The sequence below is a fragment of the Meleagris gallopavo genome, chromosome Z, assembly GCF_000146605.3.
Source record: "Meleagris gallopavo isolate NT-WF06-2002-E0010 breed Aviagen turkey brand Nicholas breeding stock chromosome Z, Turkey_5.1, whole genome shotgun sequence".
In the NCBI taxonomy this organism is placed as follows: Eukaryota; Metazoa; Chordata; class Aves; order Galliformes; family Phasianidae; genus Meleagris; species Meleagris gallopavo.
Genome location: NC_015041.2, coordinates 56,903,254 through 56,928,946, shown reverse-complemented (window position 1 = coordinate 56,928,946; position 25,693 = coordinate 56,903,254). Strand labels below are relative to the sequence as shown.

General features: G+C 37.6%; 1 protein-coding gene across 1 annotated transcript in view; it reads right to left on the bottom strand.

Moving 5' to 3' along the window:
• SSBP2 (single stranded DNA binding protein 2) overlaps positions 1-25,693 on the bottom strand; it is a 162,624-nt gene that overhangs the window by 47,173 nt on the left and 89,758 nt on the right. Inside the window, exon 5 of the mRNA XM_031557442.1 lies at positions 4,191-4,280. Within this exon, the coding sequence (XP_031413302.1) occupies positions 4,191-4,280 (90 nt within the window). The remainder of the gene's footprint in view (positions 1-4,190; positions 4,281-25,693) is intronic.

Sequence of the window (25,693 nt, the reverse complement as noted above, 5' to 3'; positions counted from 1 at the left end):
CTAGACCAGGCTGCCCAGGGCTCCATCCAACCTGGCCTTGAACACCTCCAGGGACAGGGCATCCACAACCTCTCTGCACAGCTGTTCCAGCACCTCACCACTCTCAAGTCCCTTGATCATCTTTGTGGCTCTCCTCTGGACCCTCTTCAACAGCTCTGTCTTTCTTGTAATGGGGGCTCCAGACCTGGACACAGTACTCCAGATGAAGCTCACAAGAGCAGAGTAGAAGGGGACAATCACCCCTCTGTTTTCACCTGCTTTAGAACTAAACAAGTAACTAAATGGCACATAAAATCACACAGAACCAGCACTTTACATGCTGTTTAAAAAAATTAAAATATTCTGCTGAACACAACTCCAAAACTTTCCTGTGGCATTTGTATACATGCTCATGAAAGCTCATTATTTGTAACAAAGGTACTGCACCTCTACCCAATACAACTTTCAAAATCAACACTTCTGCACTGCGTGGAAATATCTCTTGTGAGATATTTCACCTATTTCACCAATAGGTGAAATTGGATTGCATCCTAGATCCACATAAATCTGCTTTCTTGACTTCCCAAACTTATTTTTGACATTTTAAACCACATTAAAAAAATGAAGTATAGTCGATGCTAATAGCTGTACATAACTCTTCTATCTTTATTCCACTGTATCACTGCACTGTAGTGCTCAATTTTGACACCTGAATTGAAAATACAAAAAATGCAAACATGGAAGCACAATGCAGATTCAGCTTCTTTCTTCAGAACTCCACTCCATGGTCCAGGCATAAAATTACAGACTGCTGAGTAATGTCAGCAACAGTGGCCTATACACACATGAAAACCTCACTTTTAGAGAGCAGAATAGAGTTTTTAGTGGCTTTTCTGTCTGCAAATCACTCTGTTCCCATATTGACCTACTTCACATGCCATGCCATTGTACTAGATTACTGTCTTCTTTAAAGAGATACAGAACTAATGTTAGTGACCAGCAGTGAAATGGGAGCTTGGGTAAAGTTTCCTGGCTCATCATCCCAAATGCCACCTTGACCAACCTCTCATGGGAAGAACTGAGTCAGGAATATCATCCTGCCTATACCCCAGCCAGCATTTCATGCTGCACAAGAAAATACAGCTCCACTACTGATTAGAAATGAATTGACTTGAAGACATCCAGCAAACCTGAGCTAGCCAAGCAGAGCTGGAAAGCAGTAGCTGTGGACAGCTTTAGATTAAGAAAAATGTTTCCACAAAAGTAATGAAAGACATCTTTATCAGGATGGTCTTCCAAATATTTTAGACTGCAGAAAGTTGAGTTGTTACAATATTTTTGCAGTGCAAACTCTTAGTGAACTAAATACTGACAGAAGTACCATTCTTCTGCTGTTTCTGTCATCTTCTGATATTCAAAAAAACCCGAACTGTTCACTTTCACAATCCAGGAGCGAGTTGCAAGTCTGGGCACAAATTCCTTGACAGAAGACGAGTAGTTAATAGAAAAAGGACTGCAGTTTGCCATTATTCAAAGACAGATGAACATGTTTTCTGTGATTTTGTTTATTCATATGCTCTATAAGGACAAGTGAAACTGCAGAAGCGCATATAGAAATTGATTTTCTGTTTAAAAGTGTACTAGGAAGAAAACAACTATGAAACAATACAAAGTTTTGACCAGGAGTTTCATTTGTTTTTTCACCTGCTTTTACAGCAACAGATGCTGATGTTCCTCCATTTTTTGAAGTTCATATACGCAGCTGTCTGCCAATATATTTTCTTGTCCTCACATAAATTGACATTGGTAACATTCAGCTCTCGGAGGAACTACAACCAGATACTAGCCATTTCTTGACTACATTCCCTTTAAACCCACAACACTTGTTGTGGTCTGTCTGTACATATTTGCTTTATACCCACCTTAGTGTTTCAGCACATCCTTATATAACTGACCTCATTTTGGCCTGGCTCTCTCTCTTGGGATTGCTCCCATGTTAATGCTATTTCTTTAAATACAGTCATAAGCAGATGACTACAGTGAAAACAAGAAGTTTCTTGGAAAATGCTTGATTTGTTAACTGGGCCATTCAACAAAGGCAAGTAGATCACTAACAACTAAGACATTAAAGGACCAGTCTTCTGTATGGCATATTACAGAGACACATGATGTCATCACACTGATGATTTAGCAGTTCCAGAAAGAGGTGCACAGTGCTATCAAGAAGACTGGACTGTGCAGATTAGCCCTTGGAACATCCCTTGCAGGAGTCACCAGATGTCCTGCTAAGTTATTACAGCTCTGATTAATGTCGCAAACTGTGTTACATCGCAAATGGATTTTCCTCTGTTTACTTTTAATCCCAGGCCTTGGTAAAAGCCTGTGAGCATCTCAAATAACCATAGAATCATGCAAGCATATAGGTTGGAAAAGACTTCAAGATCATTAAATCTAAACACTGACCTGACTTAAGGAGTCCTATCACTAAAACACATCCCTCAGTGCCATTTTGAACTGACCATACGATACTGACATGAAAAAATTTTTACCAATACTTAATTTTCTGTCTTTCTTGTATCTTTAAAGATCTAAAATGGATAGATGTATTTTCATGCTTACCTAATGCAAACTAAAATCCCATGCCCTTCTCCTGCAAAACTTTTGAACTGTCATTCTCTCCTCTATTTTTCATATATTTGTCACATCTGTGCCTTTTTCTCTTCTTCATTATTTTGTGAGACAGTAGAAGAAAAAAACCATTAAGCTTCAGTTTTTTTGACATTATGGCCAGAGTGGGTGATTGAAGTAAGAAAAAGTGAAATATTTATATAAATATAAAAGTAAAAAGTTCTGTTTAGAAGACTGTACTTAACCAGTTGTTTAATACAGAAAAACCTGAAATAAAACAATTTATCACTTCTGCCAGCTGCTGACGATTTTGTCACTGGCAACAGTAAAATATTTTGTACTTTACTTACACACACCCTTTCACGCATGTATGGAAAATCACAGCTCTTTTTTTTTTTTTTACATTGATCAAGGGAACAACATTTTCATGCCACATTCAGGATCTCTTTAGATAAATACCAACACCACATACAACATTTTTTCTTTCTTTGACTATGGGAAATGGAGCACCATATAAATAATGTTGCAACTCACATACAGGCCAAAAAAACAAAGTATACTTTGGGCTGATATCCCCCCAGTTTTCTGTATAGTCACCATGTAGCCAAAATAGTAGGAAGCTGCTAAGTAAAACATCTCTTCTTTTTCTTTGTCCGGATGAAAAATGTTTGACTACATCTCTGAGGAGAAGGCATAAGACACTTGTCTCCACCTGGATTTCAATGCCAGCTTTCAATTCAACATAAGATTACTATCATGATTTTCTCCTCACACCACAATGATGGAAATCTGGATTGTTCCCTCCCACCATGAGATGAAGTTTGTGAAGTGGAAACCTCTGTTCTTAATAAACTTTTTAAGCGGCAGCATTTGCTGCTACAGATCGAAAGCCACAGTTTGCCAGTTAGGAGAGAAACAACTGAACTTTGTTGACGAGATGCGAGCTGTCCAACCTCAGACCACAGCTGTCAGGCTGGCCATGCACCAGAAGCTGTCATTTTGCCCATCACTACATTCTACACCATTACTGCCCAATGTGTTAAGTGGGTGTTTCAATACATTTATGACAAAATTTACTAGAGGCGACATTCAATATAAATCCCTGGCTTGTTTTTCAGGCTTTAATGTCAAGATTTTCAATGCAGAGGGAGGTTCAGAGAGATATTCCCAATTGTCTGGGTCTAATTCCCATTGAAAGTTGAACATCTTCAAATCTGGTCTGTAGGTTTATCATAGAGCTAAAAGTGGCTGAAAAAATTCTAATGCAGTTGTAATACTTTATCATAATAAACTGTCATAAAATCATATTCAAGCAATTTCATTCTTCACTCACACATAGGTACCATTTCTTATCCTCGAAATTCTGAAATTAGATGTTTTGTACTATTTTAGTAATAGAATACCTGTCAGTCAAAGAGAGCCCTTTCTTTTTACCTATTTACTTTTGTTAAAGAAAAACTCTCAAGTATTGCACCATATAGTGAGATACAGTTTAGAAGCAGGACTTTTCTACAGACTTTTAAACCATTATTATGGAGGATTTTCTATGCTAAAATTCCTGTAATTATAATTTTTCTGAATACCTGAAAAAAACCCGGTGGTACAGGACCTACTGGCATGCCATCTCCCGGGGGAATGTTTCCTAGCACTGGACTGGGAGCTGCTGCAGCACTCTGAAAAGAACAAAGGGAAAATAAACCTTTGTCATTGCATGGTAGGCAGTAAACCAAAAGAGAAAAAAGAAAAAGAAGAAAAAAAAAAAAACCTTCTGTGACCAAATACAGAAAGTAATTCTCTAAGTATGTTGCTGTCGTCGTTTCATTCTGAAGGTAAATTAGAATTGTTTAGTGTCTAGCCTTCTTTTATACAAGCATAATGAATTGCTAATAAGACAGGTTTAAGTTGAGAGGAAGGATGCTAGAGATTGCACAGATACACATGTATGTATCAAATAGATAGATCTCAATTAATTAAAAAAATGTAAATGCAACTTGCATATTTTGTCATTGTTTTATGTGCATAAACATCTTCACACATGCACAGACATACATGCAGCATAAAGAAACTATTTTATGCATCTTACACGCAATTTCAAGCACTTTAGAGACAATTTCAGCAGACTTTAATACCCTTTCAGGATTATACCGAGCTTCAAAACAGGAACGTGTTACAAAGGGTACAAGAAGGAATGCTCACAGTTCTGATAGTACTGACCATGATTTTACGAACCCCCAAAATAAACACCATGACAAATTAGAAGAATTCAGGTTATATTTTTGGAAGGAAAACGAAAAAAGATATTTTTAAGAAGTAAATCAAAGGATGAAATTAGTTACCTTTGCAGATCCTTCAGCTGGAATAAGCAAGTAAAGAATATTGCTTCTGGCAATTTACAAGCAGGAGATCACCACAAAAAGGGAAGTCAAATTGATTTTGTTGTCATGTATTGGAACCTCAATTACTTTTAATTTCTAGCACTCTTCCTACAGTACATCTCTGCGAGGCATAAGGCTCATAAGGCTGAATCACCTATAAAGGCTTACGGTCTTTTGTGAAAGTACTCATGCACACACAATGCAATGACAGCCACTTGCAGTTTACTAATGATCTGCCAATATCTGCTCTACAAAATGTGAATGACTTATGTTTATTAACTTATCACTCCACTGCATGCTCGCACTTGATATCCAGAAGATGCAGATCTAGAAACTGCATTTCCAAACATTTGGCACTCTGTCTAGGAAATTAAGGCAAAATGGTGGAAAGATCTAAAAACTGGCACAAAGACAAGCTGACCTTTTTAAACCAAGCGGAAAGGAAAATTGAATTAATTGCCAGAGATTTTTCAGTGGTCTAAACTGTGCTTTAGAATCATTTTTCTAACAGTAACATACTTAGCATCCAAGCAGTATGTCCTTTTCAAACAAACATCTATAACGTATCTTTAAAGTACCTACTGTAAAAGATACTGGCATCAGAGCTGACTGACATCCAGTTTTATTCACCATATAAGACTGTGATGAAGGCTCGTATTTTTGTGAAGATCTGGACAGCAGGATCAGTGCTGAGATTGCAATTGACAAAGTCAACCAGGTGAACTGCAGGTAGCAAATACATTTGAATCACAATACTTTTTTGCTGGAGGCTTCACAGGCCAATCAGACCCATTGATAAAACTGCAACAAACAGTTATCCGCGAGCACTACCTGAAGTTCTAGAACTAGAGCACAATGCTGCCTGAATTCACAGAGATAACACCTGAAGCAAAATAATGCTACTCTTCTTTGTTTTTGCAAAGCTTCTGTGGATCTCCACTACTTACTTTTACATTATCTACATTTCCAAAGGAAAGCAGAAGAGACCGATATTTGTAGTTGTTTATTTTTTATATACAAAATGACTTGTTTAATCTACACATCAGATAATCATGTTGATTAAAATCCTGATTAGGTGCAGAAACAGTTTGAGTGAAGTATAGTGGATCTTCCTTATTTCTAGATGAAGAATAACATTAGCATTACTGAAGAAAATCAATGTTAAAAGCCTGAGCATCTCAAGCCTTCCAAAACAGCCTGCACTGCATTCTCTGTATCCTATTAAAGGGGCACAAATAATGATGAGCCTTATTTCAATATCATCCCTTGCCTACCAATTCCTGACTGTTGCTGTGCAATCTTAGCTGTCTATCTTTATTGGCCATGTGTGAAGCACTGTAACAGGTCCATTGGAGCTGATTCTACAGAATAACGCATTTGAACAGACAATAATCACTGGACAAACACATTTCAACAGTGTGAAGTCAGATAAACAAAATCCTTTAAGTTGAATACTCTCAGAAAAAGAGCTGAGCAGCACCTCCACTGACACATGAACAGTTTTCAGAAGCCTTCCAATCCAAGCTTCACCCTCCTGCTCACATTATGTAAATGATATTATGCATTAATGCAAGACGGAGAGTTGCAATGCACAACGGAGAACGGGTCTGAGATGTCCTTTCCTGCTGAGGTCTCTGCTAGACTCGGCAGGTTGCAAAATGATGTTCATAAGAGAAGGAGAGAATGACTTCTCACAACACTCGTATAGGGACATAGGAGTCTGCCCCCACAGAGTTCATTGTTTACCGCACTTTGACACTATTTAAAACGAAACAAAGCAAATGAAACAATAACAACAACAAAACCTAGTAAAAATTCCTTAATAGATAAAAGAAGAAAAAAGGAAATAATGATTATCCCTATAATGGGGAAGAAAATAATTAACATTGTATCCGTTAAATTTCTGTTAGCCATTAAACCTCCTAACGAAGCTTCATTTAAAAGCTGCCCAAAGGTAACATTTAGTGAGTTATCAGTAGTTATTTTTAAATATATATTTATTTTTATTTTTTAAACTGTCTAAGCACTAAGGATACTGGAGGAATCCAGACTCATTCCTCAGTGCACCCCGGGGAACAGCAGGCAGCTCTTCAGCAATGGTGCAAGAAGTGCATAACCATTTCTTGTCTTGTTTGGGATGTTCTTCCCCAACACACTTGACAAAACCTGAAGTATGGTGTTTTGAGTGCTTTAGCTGTACAATGTTTTCTATCTTACACCATATGATGAACATTTTAGAAACTTATACCAGATAGATCAAACATGCAACAGCTACATTGAGACATTCTTATTTATTCCATTCTGATCAATTATTCAGTTCTTCTTCCACAGTCCCACAGTAAAATGATGTCTTCATTTTGCATGCTTTACAGGTCGCTCATCATTCACACTTCCATTAGTTTGAAATCGTAAATATTTGTAATTTGCTTCTTCCACTTTCAAAAACGATGAAATAGGAACAGCAAGCTGGTCTCATGTTTCTATATTATATTTCATCTCCTTAAAAAATTGAAAATTTTATATGCTCTTGTATCTAATATACTGATTTATGCTATCTTTTCACAGTTATTAATTAAAATGGTGTACCTGAACGACAGTTACTGCAGATATTCACTGCTATTTTCATGCAACCCTGAACAATGTAAGAACAGACTATAACACAGAAACAATTTAAACTGTGTCTTCTAGGTAGATTTCAACAGCCGTAGTTTAGAATAGTACTTACTAACAAAGAAATCACGAAGTAAACATAAAAAATGAAGTTACAAGGAAGTGTGTTATATTAATTTACTCACATATATCACAAAATGTTTCCACAAGGAGGCAACTTCAAATCTGTTAGAAGTTTAGTGAGGAAGATCTACAGCCGCCCAACTCCCTCATCATCCAAGCAATCCTCCCCACCAGCCTCTGATCTGCACAGTTAGTTAAACAGCCTCTGCAAAATGGCTCTCAGCCTCCCAATAATGGGGTAAAGGAGGTGGTATCTGGAAGAGCACAACCTACCTACAGCATTTACACACTTCTGCTGTACAGCTTGATGCCCTACGAGTACAGCAGCACAGGTTGCACACATTAAAGAGAATCCTAGCAGCATAAGAATGTGTATGTAAAATCTTCCATATTGCTAAAATTTTGTAGCAAAAATGTCTGTGAGGTGACTCAGAAAGAAAAATTTCTAACTTGCCTCTGTGAGTCCTACTATGTGAATAGACCAAGAAGAAAAATTCAGTAGCGGAACTGGCTTCAAATTCTATTATTGCAGTTGCATGTTCTATGCACCCATTTTGGCACCAAGGCCAAAATGAGGAAAAACAACAACAAAAGACAAAAAGACATTATGTTTATACTATCTCTCAGAACTCTTAAGTCCAGGTAGCACTTGCTGAAAACATGGTGTAGGAACTCCTACTTTTCACTGCAGAGACACTAACAATTCAGTGATAACTTGAAAGCTTTTAATTATTCCAAAATTTCATATCTGATTTTGAATGAGAATCGGGAAAAGGCTTCTGGTGTTTGTACTATTGCAAGTTAATGACAAACATACTGTAGCTTTCTTTCTTCTTTCTGGATCCAGTTTCAGAGTTAGGTCATGAGAATTTAGACATCTTCAGGAATAACAGCACTTTATAACAGTTTTTCTGGAATTCACATTTTGCATTCATATATTATGATATTTTCATAGGAAATCCACTGCAGACAAATACAGAGAACTGGTTCTAATATGTAAGAAGAATCATTTTACATTTCATGTAAACCTTAATGTCAGAATGATGTACTTCATTGCTCAAGCTAAAGTTTTCAAATATAGATAAAATGGACAGTTAGGACCATTTTGACATTGCAGTAAGTAAAATGATTATCATTTTATTTTAAAATTACTTAATTTTCTAATGTAAATGAATTTAGACAAATGATATTAACAAGACTTTTTTGAATATGGTATATATACAACCAAAATACAGTGGCCAGATAAAAATGTTCTGTCGCAGAGAATACAAAACAATAAATTCCTCTAAAATAACATCATTTCAGGCTAATGTTGTTATGCTTACATGACACCAACAAGCAGGTATTTTACACAAGTGAACAGCAAACAGAAACTCCGTTTCCAAAAAGTGCTGCAGTCTCAAAATGTGACCTGTCACCTGTCTGACACTGCTTTGTGCAGCTCCTTGCTCCTATGTGGCCTGCATGCTTGGCACCCAACACCTCAGCTGCACTTCTTGAGCTTTGTGAAAGTATCTCCACAGAGGCAGGCATGTGCAAGGATTGATGTGAACGATAACACAGGGAAGTGACAGCTGCTGCTGGTATGAAGTTTTAAGCACAGTGATCACAGCCTACCATCGGGAGGGAAAGCTGAAATGCCTGATTTTTGGTAGAAATATCGTTAAGTTGATATTTAAATCCCACATTGCCACTAAGCCTAAATAAGACTCTGCTAGGCAGTCGATAGTTCTGAGATGAAAACAGAAGCAAGTTCCTATCAAAGTCAAATGCCTTCCCAATCAGTACTGCTTATTCACCACACCCAATGAGAAGAGAACTGTAAATAAACCGGGCCATGTATATTCACATCCAATGAAAAGAGAACTGTAAATAAATAGGGCCATGTAAATAAACACGATGGGACTATCAGGTTTATCGGTGACCAGTCCTTGATGCACCAAAAGAGCTGTGTGAGCAGCAAAATAATCCAAAACCCAACTTTCTCTCTTTGTCACTTTCTCATACTCTCTTTTTCCCAATATTTTTTGCAAGTTAAGCACAGCATTCTGGCTGCTGTCTCACAAGAAGTGTGGATATGAATAACATACCCAAAATCTAACTACTTATTACCTATTTACTAGTTATGATCTTAAAGAATACCTTCTAATTCACAGAATTTCATGCATTCTCCAGCTTTATGAAAACAAACAATTAAGTGAATAAAAACAGACAAGCAAAAAGTGAATATTACATTTTACTGAGTATTTTGGATGCAAATATGTTGTCTTCATAAGGACCCTCATATGATGTTTTGTTTTACACAGAGGACAAAGGATAAGAAATATTTAGTACTGCTTATTCAAGATCATAAATTTTGGGAATGGTGGAAATAGGGGATTTTTTTTTTCCTGACAGATAAACAATTAGTAGATGCAAGTCATTTGAAAGATCTGCATTGCAAGTCCTGATTAATTGCTGATGTTTTGCTGATACATCTTTGTCTAAAATGTTTTATTTCAGATAATAGTACTAGACTAAAAAGTGCTGTGGTAAAGGATCATAATGCTACTCCTCACAACTTCTCTCCCTTTTTTTTTTTTTTTTTCCAAATTGCAGCTCCCTACAAATAAATTTAGACTCTGGAACTATTTCTGTTTGCTCCATCTTACACAATATTATCAGTGTATGGATAATGTACTATAGCAATAATTCTACTGATAGCTTATTTTTTTTATTCTGTTGTCTGAACGAAAAAAAAAAACCAAACACATTTGATATTTTGGGGGAAAAATATTGGGTTTGCCTCAGTTTACTTTTTCAGACCTTCACTAAGGTGGGGTCCAGGAGAGTACCATCTTCCTAAAAAATAGTTCTTCCCACAGGGTAACCTGCCACCCAAGTAACCTCCGTATGAGCATGGCATCCCTGTATCTTAAGTAGGATTACAGTTTGTTTTACTATATCTCAGTGTCAAATCCTGGATTTTCACTCTACTAAGCCAAGATAGTGAAATTCTATTACAGAACTGAAAACTACATACTAGTTTGGAAGTATGCCAAGGATAACAGAAAGAATTTAAGGATATATTTGCCATCAATGATAAAAGCATTTCAAACTCTCGTTCAAAGACAACACAACAATCCTGTCTCTTAGCTACATCTTCCAGGATTGTAATAGTTTCTAGGCAAAGATTCTCTGAAGTATGGTTATAAAGAAAATTTATTTTGAAATAAGAGTTTACGATTTGCTAGAAGTTAATAAAATCATTATTACATGTACATGTTAAGACATTACAGGTCTCAACAGAATGTTCACTATTTAAAAAATAATATGCTTGTTTAAATAGCGAAATAGGATTGCCAAATTTTTGTAAACTCTAAAAATTAACAGAACTCAAATTGAAAAGTATATACTTGACTTTTCTCATTTATTTATAAAGATGCAAACAAATTGGGAGCAATATGTTAAGTGGTTTTCAGACAATTTTCTGCTGAAGTAAGGGTGTATGTTTCAGCTTGTGTGCTGTGCCAAGACACGTCACTCAAGCAGGAGATAATGTGAAACAGATTGGAGGAACCGGCTTAATTTTGGTGATGGTGAGGCATGATATGCACTCCACTAAATGTATCTGTAAGTATTCAAAGCATTACTTTCACGTTCAAAGTTGCTGAAATATAAATATAAAATATAAAACTGCATTAATAGTCTTTTTTCCCAAGTGTTTTCTCAAATGACTTTTGGGATCATAATAATTTGACTGCAGAAAAGAGAAACATTGCTGCATGTTTTTAAAATTCGGTATTGAACATGGCTTGCTCTTGAAGCCATTATTCCAAATAATATTAAGTAACTGGTAACCAGTCATATGGCATCCTCTTCAATCACATCAACATCTACACTAAAGTTAACTTTCAGAAATACCCCACCTAGTCTTCCAGTGAGCATGATTAGTACTCAAACTATCCCCGGGCTCAATCCATAACATTCTGCACAAAAGTTGGCTGAATGCTGCTGATTTTCCTCTTCCTGCTCCAAACATTTCTCCCCTTTATTCTCTGTTGATGCTCTACAGAAAACTTACAGTTGGTACATTGCAGTAGTTAGGCTGATGTGATAGGTCTGTCTCACATCCTATCTTCCTCTAGTAATTAAGCTCTTTGGTACAGTGTCTTTGAATCACCTAATTAATCCAATTCTTAATCCTGTTTTACTTTCCAAAGATTTTAAGACTGCTGTACTATTGTATTCCCATTCTCATGACAATGTCCTCCACACAAGTACTTTTCCCATTTCATCAAGAATATCATCATTAATAACAAAAGTTTCTCGGCATCTCTCTTTTCTGCAAATTATGAAACACAAATAAAAAAACATGCTGAGAGTTAATACGCATTATCATATGTTGAAAGTCTGAATTTGGAACAATAAATGCAAAGTAGACAGGTTTGAGGTTATCTTTAGGTCATTTGTGAGTGATTCAGCAATCCCAGCAGTTTGGAACAACATTGTCAGAAAACTAACAAATCCTGCAAATCCCTGCCTACCCAAGGGGAGTTTAGCCGCTGCAGGTAGCTGGCTGAGAAGGAAAGCATACAGAGTGAAAACAAATCGCTATTTCAGGACAAGCTGAAATGCAAAATTTACATCACCATGAAAATACTGTTTTGCTGAAGAAATGATGTGTTTACGTGTTCTTGTCTGGGCCTTACTGTCATGAAACTACACTTTCATACATTACTGAAATACTAACTATAGATATATCTCTGCCTTTTTCAAGGCCATGTTGTAAATGTGGTCTAATTGTAAATTACTTTAGCGAAACAGGAAAAAGCCTGACTTCACAGGTATTTTGACAGCAAATTTTCATTGACTGAAATTGACTGAAGAAGGTTTTTAAACATCACCTCCACTCTTGGTAAAGTTACTGATATGTTACACATATTTTTTCTAGCCTGAATTTTGTGACTTAAAAATCAGTGGCATTTTTCATATATACAGATGCTAAAAAACAGAGTGTTTAATTCCATGACAAGCACGGTACTTTTAAATAGTGGGAGACTAGAATTTAAAACAAAACCAAAACTATGCAATATTATTACTCTTTGAAAGAAATTTATTTCTTTGTCTTAAGTGAAGCAGCTTCCTAAACTTCTTGAAATTAACTTCACAAGCAGAGACATCAACGTAAGGTAGATATTTTCAAGAAAAAAAAAAATCTGAAAATTAATGATATATGCTCAAATATCTCAATTTATATGTAACAGAAAATAAAGCTCCAACAAATACATTTTTGCTGTGCAAGACTAACAAACCTAGGGAGGCTCCCTCTACAGTCAGCACAGATTGTCAGCTGCTCTGAGCCACTCTCTGGAGATGTGCATCTTTTTTCATCAGCTACTAAGGATGTGCAATGATGTTGGCCTTACAAGACCGAGTTAAACCTTTCTGAAAATCCTCTGCTTTCAAGCATTTTTCTATATCTGAAGCATAGTATGCAATCAATGGTGCACAATATTTAAAATAAAAGCAAGTCCACTAGGTAAGATCTTTGAGAGAGCTGTTTGTAACATGGATTTTGAAGAATAGCTAGAATTCTAAATTTTTGAGTACGAGAAAAGTCATGTGAAATTGAAAAAAAGCCATGATTAATACTAAACTCAGTTTAGTATTAAATAGAAATCCACACATAAGAAAAACATAAAAAATCCTTGATGAAATTTAAACCCAGTAATTAGTATGTGGAACTAAAATTTCTGAGGAAAAATAAGATAATCAATCCATTCTATCTACTGTCCTCCAGAAAGCCTCATGTTGTGTATGCAAAATATATGAATGGCACAGCATCACAAGCAAGTGGTGTTCTCAGTATGTCCATCCCTGCAGCTGGTTTGCATCCCAGTGGCTCTTCTAATGCCCAAATGAAAAACCCCAGGCAAAATTTCAGTGTCCCTCACGTTAAACACAATGGGTTGCTAGAGATAAACAGATTAAAACTTCTGGGAAAGAAGTAAGGTGCTAATGTGAGAAAATGAATTGTTATTGCAGGGCCACAGCCATGGGGTTCCTCAAGATAAGCAGGAACAAAGAACTGCATGGGTGGGAGCCCTGCCTTCAGCGTGAGTGACCCACTGTGGGGCACCTGGAACATGGTGGTCCCTTTGGGTTACTTCTCCTTGGGGAACCAATTATTTTATACCCTACGGAGACCAACAATTCATAGCTGGAATAATGAGAACCGGAGACTTTCAAAGTAACTAGCCACTAACACTCTGAAATTTATTTATCTTAATTTTCATGTGGATTCTTAGATTACCCTAAAGATTAGTCATTATGCAGATTCTTAGAATTATGGAATCATTTAATTTGGAAGGATATACAAGATAATCAAGTCCAACCATCACCTAACTCCCTAAATCCATCACTAAGCTATGTCTCTATGCACCACATTCACATGTCCCCTACAGTACTTCAAGCAATGGCAGCCCCTCTCTTTCCCTGGCATAGAAGTGGTGATTGGTTTATTTCTACTTGGTTTACTCTTTATTGGTTTATTTATGCTTTAAACAACAACAAAAAGCAATGAAACAAAAGCACTGCTGTAACCCTTTCTTCATACTGTCTCACAGACTCAAAACAAAATAACAAACAAAACTCAGCCTGCCACTCTCACAACAAAAAGAAAAAAAAAAAAAAAACCCAAACTGAAACCTGTTCCTTATCCTAAACTACAGCAGTCAGAGGTGTTTTCCCTCTCATCCTGTCTACAGCATATCCTCCTATGATACCATTTCTCCTCATTCTGATAGAGCAAATCTAACAATGTACCAGCTGGGTTGGTTAATTATAGAGAGCTAACTGGTTCCAAAGTGCTGTGCTACAAGGGCATAACACAAGCTGCAAATTGCTAACACAAACCAGCACTCTCGCTGTGCCCCCTACTATCAGCTAAATAGCCTATATTATGCTGGGGAAGCTAGCAGTGGTGATACAGGCTTTTGATGGGAAATTATACAGCTCTATCTGCTGATAAGATTCACATCAGTAAAGTATTGGAGAGCTGACATTCTTCTCCTTTGAATCTTGAACTGGGGAAGCCTGACAAAATAAGACTCACTTGCAGAAGACAGCAGCTGAGTGGCCAGATATCAGGTTCACATCCAAGTGGTGTTTTGTTAACAGAATGAAGGAAATGCAACATTTATTGGGATTTCCCAAGTGACAGCCAAGACTCAGAACTTTACAGCTCATCTATCCTATCACTTCTCCTTTGCTTCCAAAGTTTTAAAATCTCTGGAAACTACTCCAGACTTCCTTTTGCCCAGGAAGCTTGGCTCCTGACTCACAAACCAGCAGGCGTCTACTGGCAGAGGGTCTCCCTTGGTACTGCTTAGCTCCCAGTGGAGGGACAGTCACGTACCAAAGCTGACAAAATCCAGCAGTCAGGTAATGGGGGATGATTAAATTTTACAGAAGAACTTAATTTTACTGCTTAATACACTCTTTTTTTTTACATAGCAAGAGTGGGTGAGAGGAAAGGACAAAGATTTCTGTGACTGTTAAAGCAGTTCTTTCACAAATTAATTTGGCAAAGGTAAAGCTGCTAACCTGCACGCCTGGAGATCTTTATCCCCTGTAGCTCATGAGCTACTGTGTTTTAAAATTCCCTGTGAATAGCTTTCCACGGTGACACACAGCACCAATGTATGTTAATTCCATGACATTAGCTAAGGAACTCAAACTGCTGCATTTGCAGTGGGACTCCACTTTTCAGTCTGGTTCCCCATTCTCTGTGATTATTAATCTCATATTTTGCTAATCAAAATTACATGCAGTAAAGGCTTTTTTCCTTATTTCCTAACCACTCAATAAACCACTCCTTTTAAAATGGTCAACAAAAGCACTCCCTCTCAAAACTGGCCATATGGCAGAGAACAGGAGGAAAAAGCAGCACAGAGTTTGTAAGCACAAATACTGCCATAAATACATTTTTCTTATTTCCATCAAGCTGCAGTTTCATTCTTTCTCTTGGTGGGCTCATCTTGGTGTTGGTTCTGTGCTGACCTGAGTTACTGGCATACAGCATGTTAGTGCTCCATTAACTTAATGTAGCAAAACTGAAGTATTTCAAGTCAGTGAATGTCTACCATAGATAGAATGAAACAACTTGAAATCTCCTTACCGAAAAGAAGCTCAAAACACAGTAATAACTGTCTGAAGACAAGAACAGGGTTTAAATACATACAAGATGGACAAAACGGTTCCCTTCTCAGGCTGAGATAGCACTGTCAGAAGTAGGCGGGTCCACATTTTCAGGTCAAACTCATGCCTTAGCACAGCCTGAGTAAGACACATGCCAGCAGGAATATAGGCATGCATTGGAAGCCTTGAAACAGCTCTGCTCCCCAGGCACAGACGGCCATCTGCAGGCCACAGGATGCCATCGGCCCGGCATGGGACAGAGGAGCCGTGCTGTCTGCCTGCAGCCATGGTGCCGCACCTGGGGATGGCCAGGGGGGAGGTTCATGTTGGGTGACTGGATGCCTTCACAGGTCAGCCAAGAGGAAGGAAAGATGGCGTGACCTTCTATGTCTAACGGACTGGAAGGGGATGGCAGACTGTCTGCTTGGTACAGCTCTGATTCACCTTCATCCTAATAAAAAGGGGGTAAACTGCAACACAGAACATCAAGTTCAAAATCCCTCTTAAGTATTGTGCTCAAAAGACGCTTTCAAATGCTTGTTTGCCTCAAAAATTTCCTGTATGCAACATCTTGCTCCAGACTAGAAAATGTTTTCTGCAGGCAACCCTTCCCCCCTACTTCTACATTGTTAGTTTTGGCTGAGGCCACTGTTACAACAGGAAATAAAAATTATAGTGCTCAGGAAGGAAGCTAATGAGTTTCCCCTCCCCCAAATGCCATTAGACACTTCCTGAATAAAGGAGAAGCGCATTAATATAAAGAACGACAGTACGCAGTAAGTAACCAGGAGCAGAGCCTGCTGCACGATTAAAACTACGCATGGTTTCTGGATGGAGAAGGAATACTGGATCAGCCGCTCTAATGCAGCACTATTACAGCACCCGATAATGCACTCCTGACCACCTCATGCGTTCTGCTCACAAATAGCTCAGAAGCAGCAATGCTCACATCACTTCCTCTGGGAGAATATTCCAAGCCATGAAACAATGACTTGTAAGGAGCATTTTCCACATGCTCACTTGCAACTTACCCTGTTCATTTGTCTTATTATCCTGAATTTAGGTTTGCCTAGCAAAAGTAGGGTTTTTATTTGGTTAATTCTGGATGCTTTAGAAGTTACTTAAAATGAGGGATTTCTCAATCAGGGAAATACCAGAAGTCTGACAAGTAAAATACCTTTAGTGCCAAATTTATGGAGGTTCAGTGACTGTCCCTGTCCTGTCATGAACATTCAGCATTATTCAGCTTTAAAAAATGCAGCAACTCTTTTAGTGTGCAAAATGAAAATATTTGTTTATGATGAAGAGATTACATTAAGGCTTAACTCAAAATCATCAAGAGTTCCATGCAGTTTAACTGCGCAGCATACTTTGAACAGTGCTTACTTCAAATCAGTTTTACTGTATTTTATTTTTTTTATCAAGTTACTATAAGCAATTCAAGTTGCGTTTCTGCAAAACTATAAGCAAATAAGGAGAAACTTATCAGGGGGGATGCTTTCTACATGTTTAGAAACCTCACAAGATCAGTTCTAAAACCTTCTCCACAGAGGAACAGATTTTCACTAAAAGTTGGATCAAAGGCACATAAAATACTTGAGTTTTTAGCTGGTTTACACAGGTGAATTTTTGGACTGCTTCAGAACGATCACTCGGTAAGATGATGTGTGTGTTCCCAGGATAAAGGCACCTTGCTGTATGGCACTTTGTACCATGCAGAATGACATCTTCGATAGGGTTAGTTGTACTGCTGAACCTTGTCCTTTTCCTTTTTTGTCCCCCCAAATTTTTAAGACAGCACCTGCAAAATCAACTTTTTTCTGCTTTTGATTAATCTATTCTTAATCTTTTTTCCTCACCTGTCAATAAAAAGCTTGTTTTCCTGCCTTCTTCAGGCTCCTCTCTTCACTTTTGTCCACTACTTCCTTTTTCACCTTCAGACTTAGTTCATTTTCCAAGATTTCATAAGGTACTAAGAAAACATTAATCCAAAGATTTTATTCACCTCTTACTGGGAATAAGAATGGTGAAGAAAAGTCTCCTTAGTGGCATACTGTCTGGGTCATACACCCAGCAGTACTCAGTTCTTATATGTAAAAAAAAGAATAGTAATAAAGAGACAGCAACTGCCTGCTACAGCTTCTCCTAGCACTTGTATTTTAAGACTTCTTCTGTATCTAAACACTGATTTGGAACTACTTTACATGTCATATAGTTCATTTTAATTTCAAACAGCATCTATATAATCTAGAAAACAAAATAATTGTCTAGCTTACATAATTTTAATTTTCCATGTTCTTTACATAGTGTTACATACATTGTACTTATATTATAAAATTGGGCCATTTCATAATCACACTAAGACATTCTGGAGTGTGTCTCATTCTGGGATCTCTTAACATTTCACCAGTATCTAAGACACTTGGCTTTTAGTCCTCCAAGGAAATTAAGATATGGCAATATATGCCAACAGTGCCTGATTTAATTACAAAGATTTAATTACAGGATCTTATTTTTTAAAACGAAATCACACAAGTCCTCACACCACGTTTAAAACAACAAAAATATGTCATTTAATCTGTATTGCCTAAATTCTTTTGCTACACATTCCAGACAAACATTGTATTTGTGATGCTAATGTGAAACACTCAAACAGCAAAATAAATAAAATCTTTACTCCCAATTTGTTTACCCTCCCAAACAGTACAGCTGTTATTTCGAAACAGAATTATAAGCCTTTGACTACAGCAATTCTGAACATATTTAAACAGTGTTTTGAACAACGAAGCAAGTTTACAATACTGGGGAGAATCTCTCCACTGAGCACAGAGAGAAGATGGCCTGAGGCCAACACAGCCAGTCAGGTTGGGGCAGACTTTGCTCACAATGATCCTAAACTAGAGCCTTTCAGACTAGATCACCTTCAGACACTGCAGAGTGAATAGAAATGATTACTAAATGACTCCTAGAAAAATAAAGCACGTTTGTCCAAAGCCTCTAGTGATTCTTACTCTTAAAAAATGAAATGTAAATGAACTCTTACAATTCAGCACCTGTTAATTCTACAAAAACAGCCTACGTCCTCAAGTAATTAATGTAAAATTTACTTTAGAGAATATATTTTTTCCAAAACTGCTTGTTTTCTGTTTGCAATACTCAAGTGTTATATACACTAACTTTCTTCATGAGTGTGTCTAGTCAAGAATGTATTTTCAGACTCTTCAGAAAGCTTGCCATTATTTATTTGCCACAAATCTAACAGTTCAGAAGTTTTTACATAGCGGTCTCTACATCTGCGACTTATGATATCACAGCATATTCTCTTTACATCAGTGTAAACTGTAAATACACAGCATATTTTTCTGATAATTTGTATCAGTTGCGTTGGAAGAAAACAAAATCTAAAAACATCACGCCTCCAAATTCTTACCCTACCAGCTCGCTACCACTTTTGGTTCATAAAATAGCCAGGAGACATTCCATTAAAACACAAAGTTAAGAAAACTTTTAATCTTTTTGTATTAGTGTGTTGTGAACACAGCAAAAAGGACTAAACATCATCCCAAGTTAGGAGAAGTTATTAATTAACACAGGCATTTTTAAACTGCAGTCTTCTCCAGGGGACGCCTCTCCATTTTTGCAGGCAGGTTGAGTGCTCTCAGCCTGGTAACCCCAGCTTATGCCAAAGGAGCAGCGTCTCCTCTGACAAAGGCTGTCTGTGAGCAAGAGCATGTTCAGGAAAATGGAGCAATTCAAAATTGTAAGAATTTTCTTTCAGTTTAAGTGGCTGCTGGCAAAAAAGAGGTAACCAAGAAAACTGCAGAGAAAGCAACAGAAGTGTAGTGGTGGCAGAAGTCCAGGAAGCCCATCATTGGTAATGACACCATTTACCTGGACTTGAGCAAAGCCTTTGACACAGTCCCCCACCACATCCTTATCTCCAAATTGGAGGGATGTGGATTTGATGGGTGGATCACTCGATGGATAAGAAACTGGTTGAAAGTCCACAGACAGGTCATGATGACTACAGGTGGTCATCAATAGCTCTATGTCCAGGTGGAGGCCAGTAATGAGCGGCATCCCCCAGGGATCTGTCTTGGGACCGGTGCTCTTTAACATCTTTATCAATGACACCGATGATGGAATCGAGTGCACCTCAGCAAGTTTGCTGACAACACCAAGCTGAGTGGTGAGGTTGACACAGTGGAAGGAAGAGATGCCATTCAGAGGGAACTCAACAGGCTAGAAAGGTGGGCCCAGGTGAACCTGATGAAGTTCAATACAGCAAAATGCAGATTTCTGCACTTGGGCCAGAGGAATCCCAGCCATCTATACAGACTGGAAGGAGTGGTCCTTGAGAGCAGCCCTGCAGAGAAGGACCTGGGGGTCTTGATAGATGAAAAGCTTAACATGAGCCAGCAGTGTCCTCTTGCAGCTCAGAAAGCAAATGGTATCCTGGGCTCCATCAGAAGAAGGGTGGCCAGCAGGGACAGGAGGTGATTGTCCCCCTCTACTCTGCTCTTGTGAGGTCCCATCTGGAGTACTGTGTCCAAGTCTGGAGCTCCCAGTACAAGAAAGACAGGGAGCTGTTGGAGAGGGTCCAGAGGAGAGCCACAAAGATGACCAGGGGACTGGAGCACCTCCCCTATGAAGACAGGCTGACGGAGCTGGGCTTGTTCAGCCTGAAGAAAAGAAGGCTGCAGGCTGACCTCATTGCAGCCTTTCAGTTCCTAAAGGGAGCCTACAAACAGGAGGGGAATCAGCTCTTTGAAAGGGTTGATAACTGCAGGACAAGGGGAAATGGTTTAAGTTTGAGGGAGAGAAGATTTAGGTTGGATGTCAGGGGGAAGTTGTTTACAGAGAGAGTGGTGAGGTGCTGGAACAGCTGCCCAGAGAGGCTGTGGATGCCCCGTCCCTGGAAGTGTTCAAGGTTGGATGGGGCCCTGGGCAGTCTGCTCTAGTGTTAAATGGGGAGATTGGTGGCCCTGCCTGTGGCAGGGGGGTTGGAGATTCATGATCCTTGAGGTCCCTTCCCTTCCAACCCTGGCCATTCAGTGATTCTGTGATGCAAAGGGCAGCAGGACTTCTGGATTCAGGGACAGGTACAACAGGTCTAACCAAAAGTGAAAGAAGTGACATGAACTTGTCAGGCTCTTTTATTTATTTACCCATTTGTTTGTTTGGGGCTTTTCTTAGAGGACAGTGAATTAAAATTAAAAATTGGAAGAGTGATATGAACTTTCTTTGTGGGTGTGACATGTGAAGAAGGCTAAAGGACACTCCATCAGCAAATTTTGTACGCCCTATGTCATGGTTTGTACTGAAAAAACTGTTCCAGTCTGCTAAAAAAATCACTACTTCAAAATCCATTTGAATTCAGTAATATTTTTTCTTTTTTGGCCTATTTTACTGACACTTAATATCCATATGAAGAGCAACCTTCTTTTCACCTAGAGATCTTGAAAGTGCTGGGCATAGAAATCTGTTTATCTTTAAGGTATTCAAAATCTTTGAAATTAAAATGCAAATATTCAAAGAATGCCTCCCACATCAAGACTAAAGATAGTAATGTTTCATTCCCATTGTATATTTTGAACTCCGGAACTGGCAGTTTCGGATTTCTGAATTTCTGAGTGCTTTACTCCAGAAGATGGAAAAGACTGCACAATGATTTCATCAAAGCTCAGAAAATATTTTTAACCCTTATTTAAAATGATTTTCAGCCTACCCTCACACTTCCTGCTCAATCGCAGGGGGCAGACCCACATCTTCTAAAGCACTTCAACAGCTTTATACAGCATAAACAAAGCATTAAATCATCATTTCAGATTTATGTGATTCAGCAAAATCTTTTGAACTGAGTTTCTAAACCTAAGAGATCTAAAACTCCTAAAACATTGAGTCAAATTGAGCTTAAAAACCTCAGTCAAGACTTTCATTAACATTGCTGAGGCAGAAAATCCTAACACCTAAAACTATTAGTCTATTTCTAAAGGGTTTCAAATATAAACACGAGGTCTGCTCCAAAAGTAATGCCTCTATTTTATTACATTGGCCCATGGCAAAGATTTTCTTGAGATTTGAGATCATATATCATGTACTCAAATTAATAACCATTTCTTTGGTGTGGTAACAACAGTGGGAAGTATCTTAATATAAATCAAGAGTCCATGCTTGCAAAAAAGCCAGACCAAACAGGATATGACTTCTCTAGGGAGCGAGAAGGCCTTGTGTATAAACTGTCAACTCCTTCCTCTTCCTCTAGCAGCAGGAAAGGAAGCATTCAGGGTGGGACATTACTTAAACGCCCTGCACAAAAATGTTAGGGATCACAAATATGACAACGCGCTATCTATGCCACACGCAGAAATAAATCCTTTTTATTCAGTAGAGAGAAAAATAAAGTGCAAATATTGTACTGCTAAATAATTTAGGAGAGAAGTAAAGTAAAAGCACACATCATATAAACATAAATACATAAAGCCAATTTTTTTGTAATTTTTGTGGTTAATTAAGAAAAGGAAAAAAATCCAGCCTTCCAACCAAGTTCTTCCCAGCACTCGAGTTACAAAAATGAACTTATGGCCATCCACAGGACTCACATCTTTGCTAACTAAATTTCACATAATATGGTTTAAACCAATTTTATTAAGAATTCAATTATATTGAAAAAGGAACTTAAATTATTTCATTGATGGCTTGTAAGTCACTTAGCTAGTTACTATGTTATTGAGGTTCCAGGTACTATGAAGGCACCCCAAAAAACAGCGAAGAATTGAACCTCTGTCAGCCTAAGTTACTATATTTTCACTGGTCAGCAAACAATTTTAGAGTGTAACAGTTAATTTTAGAGCAGTTCATTGTTGTCCTTGAGAAACATTTTTTGTTCAGCAAGTTTGTAGCTGGGTTTAAATGTTCTGGTTCTTACAAATGCTAATCTGTCTATGGCAGATCTTCACAGGTCTCTAAGCAGTAGTTCTTGCCTATGGTGGTTTGATAACAGTTTCAGAGAAATTTCCATTCACAACAAGCTCCTGAGCTTCAAGACAGCTTTGAAGTTCACATCTTTTTCAGACATTTGCTTGAAATCTTTGTTCATGGAAAGAATTAAATCAGTGTATCGTGCATCTTTATGCCATCAAAGATCTCTTCAGCTGGACAGAATGACATTTGTGGCCGTTCTTCGCCCCAAGAGCCACAAGCTCCTAAAGGTTCTCTGTAAGATCAATGAGTAGAATTTTGAAAAGAAAAGAAAGATTTTCCACCAGATTTTGAACAAAAATTTCTATCTGAAATAGACCAACAAATAAAAAGTATGCTTGCTAGCATCAAAATAATTCAAGAATAAGGCAGTTTGATTAGATTATTTTTATTACTTCCTACAAAAGTCTGTTATTTTTGAATTTCTTTTTCCAAAGGAAATTCAATGAAGCTCCACTCACTTCAAAGTATGGAGACTACCAAGGATGAAGAAAATAAAAAACTGGACATTTTGCCGAACAGGAAGGACCTTTTTAACAGATAAAGCACACAAGTAATTTTTTCTTCCGGTACATTTTGCTTAAAACAGAGGAAAAAGACAGTACAGAATTTTTCAATTCTGTTTCAAGTAGCCTGTCATTCTAGAAGACATTCATATGTCAACACTCAGCACAAAAGAATGGTAGGAATATGATTGTAAAGCAACCACAACTATATGGTAAAAGAGAAAAGGGTTGAGTAAGTGTCTTGAATAAATACCCATATATATAAATATACCCATATATATAAATACTCCACAAAACATAGTCTAATTTTTTCAATGTCTTCGGATATTCTCTAGTAGATTATCTCAGTGCTAATCACACTGATATAATAATGAAATGACTAGGACTAATTAGATACAATTAATTTGTTTTAAGTCTACCTGTCAATTCTGGAGAATACTCAATGCAACCTTGAACCTTCATATCCACTGCTAAAATGTGCCTACTGCTACAGAAGCAAGTTATTAGGTAATGTACACTGTCTCTGTGTTACTTCCAGAAAAATAAAAAGCACAAAAAAGTCCACTGAAAGAAGAACAATGGTTTGAGTGGAATAAACAAATAAATAAATAAATGACATCAATTTATAATAAGAACTATACTGACTGACGTCCCACTTCAAAAACATCATGAAGCGCTACGAGGATGTAAACACAAAAGAAGCCTGCCTGTGAATAAAAATATTTCTCAGAACAGCATTGTGGAGGTATAGCTTGAAGGTAAGATGAAACAGAAAATTCTCAACCAATTCCAAAGAGAGAATGTCAGAAAAAACTCCCTAGAGGTATAAGTCACAAAATACAAACCTGCCCACGATTATTATTATTAGGGAGGGAAGATTTAGGTTGGATGTCAAGGGGAAGTTATTTACAGAGAGAGTGGTGAGGTGCTAGAACAGGCTGCCCAGAGAGATTGTGGATGTCCCGTCCCTGAAGGTGTTCAAGGCCAGATTGGATGGGGCCTTGGGCAGCCTGGTCTAGTATTAAATGTGGAGGTTGGTGGCCCTGCATGTGGCAGGGGGGTTGGAGATTCATGATCCTTGAGGTCCCTTCCAACCCTGGACATTCTGTGATTCTGTGATTACACCATTAGAAGTATCTTTCTTCAGAATTAAGCTTAATTTAATAGTTTAATTAGAAGACACTCTTAAGTCCTTAACTGATTAGGGATGCATAGAGTGGCATGCATAGGAAGAATTACTAAAAATAGAAAAGATTATATTCTTTCAGAATATGTAAACAATGGGCTATTATCACTTACTATCTTGATTTCTCTGAGTCTATAGAAGAATGTAAAAGCATGACTCCCCGATAAATAATTAAAATGAAGGCCTTACCTGATTCTAGAATGCTAGCTATGAAAACATCATACAGCTTAGGTGCTCTGCTAATGGCTGTATAGGAACAAGTATAAAAATCAGTGATAGAACCTGTTAAATATGAAAGGCACTTTTTTTCACTTGAACAAGCATTTTTAAAACCATGCCTACAATTCCCATCTTCCACAATCAAATTAAAAAAGCAAACTGAAATCATATAACCTATAACAATTGAAGAGCCCTCATAATACTGAAGAACACCCAGGCAAAGATTGCTTTCTACAGGAAGGAATCTTGTACAGTGACTCTGCAGAGTCACTCATATATGCAGTAAATAGTTTTTGCAGTGCGGGAATAAAAAATCTGCCACAAAACTTAAACTAGATGGAAGTTTTTTCTCTGATATACAGCAAAGAGGATCTCCACCACTGGACCATCATGCACCTATTGTATGAGATCACTTAAAACACTGTACAGACATATATGAAAATTCTTAATAACATTTCTTCCTCTACTTATGCAGAAATCCGATTAACAACACAGGAATTTCACATTCATATGGAAAAATATATCAGTTTTTGAGTAGTAATTGGGGGGAATTTCCGAAGTTAGTTATTTTTTGCAGTATCTGTGGTATGCTGCATATGAAACAATACATAGATCACAACAGATAATCGAAGTTTAAAAAAGAAACATGGGTCATTAGGATTTTTGAAATTAAAAGTACATTATGCCTTAACTGGCATACCTGAAAATGACTGACTGCAGTTGCATCAAAAAGATAGTTTAAAGGACCACAGAACTGGAAAGTTGAAGATCATTAGCTTGTTTCCAAGCTACATGGTGCTCAGTGAAACAAAGCACCAATCAGTTCCCCATGGGAAAAAAGTTTTACACTTTTCATATAGAATTCACTTGACATTTTGGGTTTGTCTTCCCCTCCTCCCCCCCCC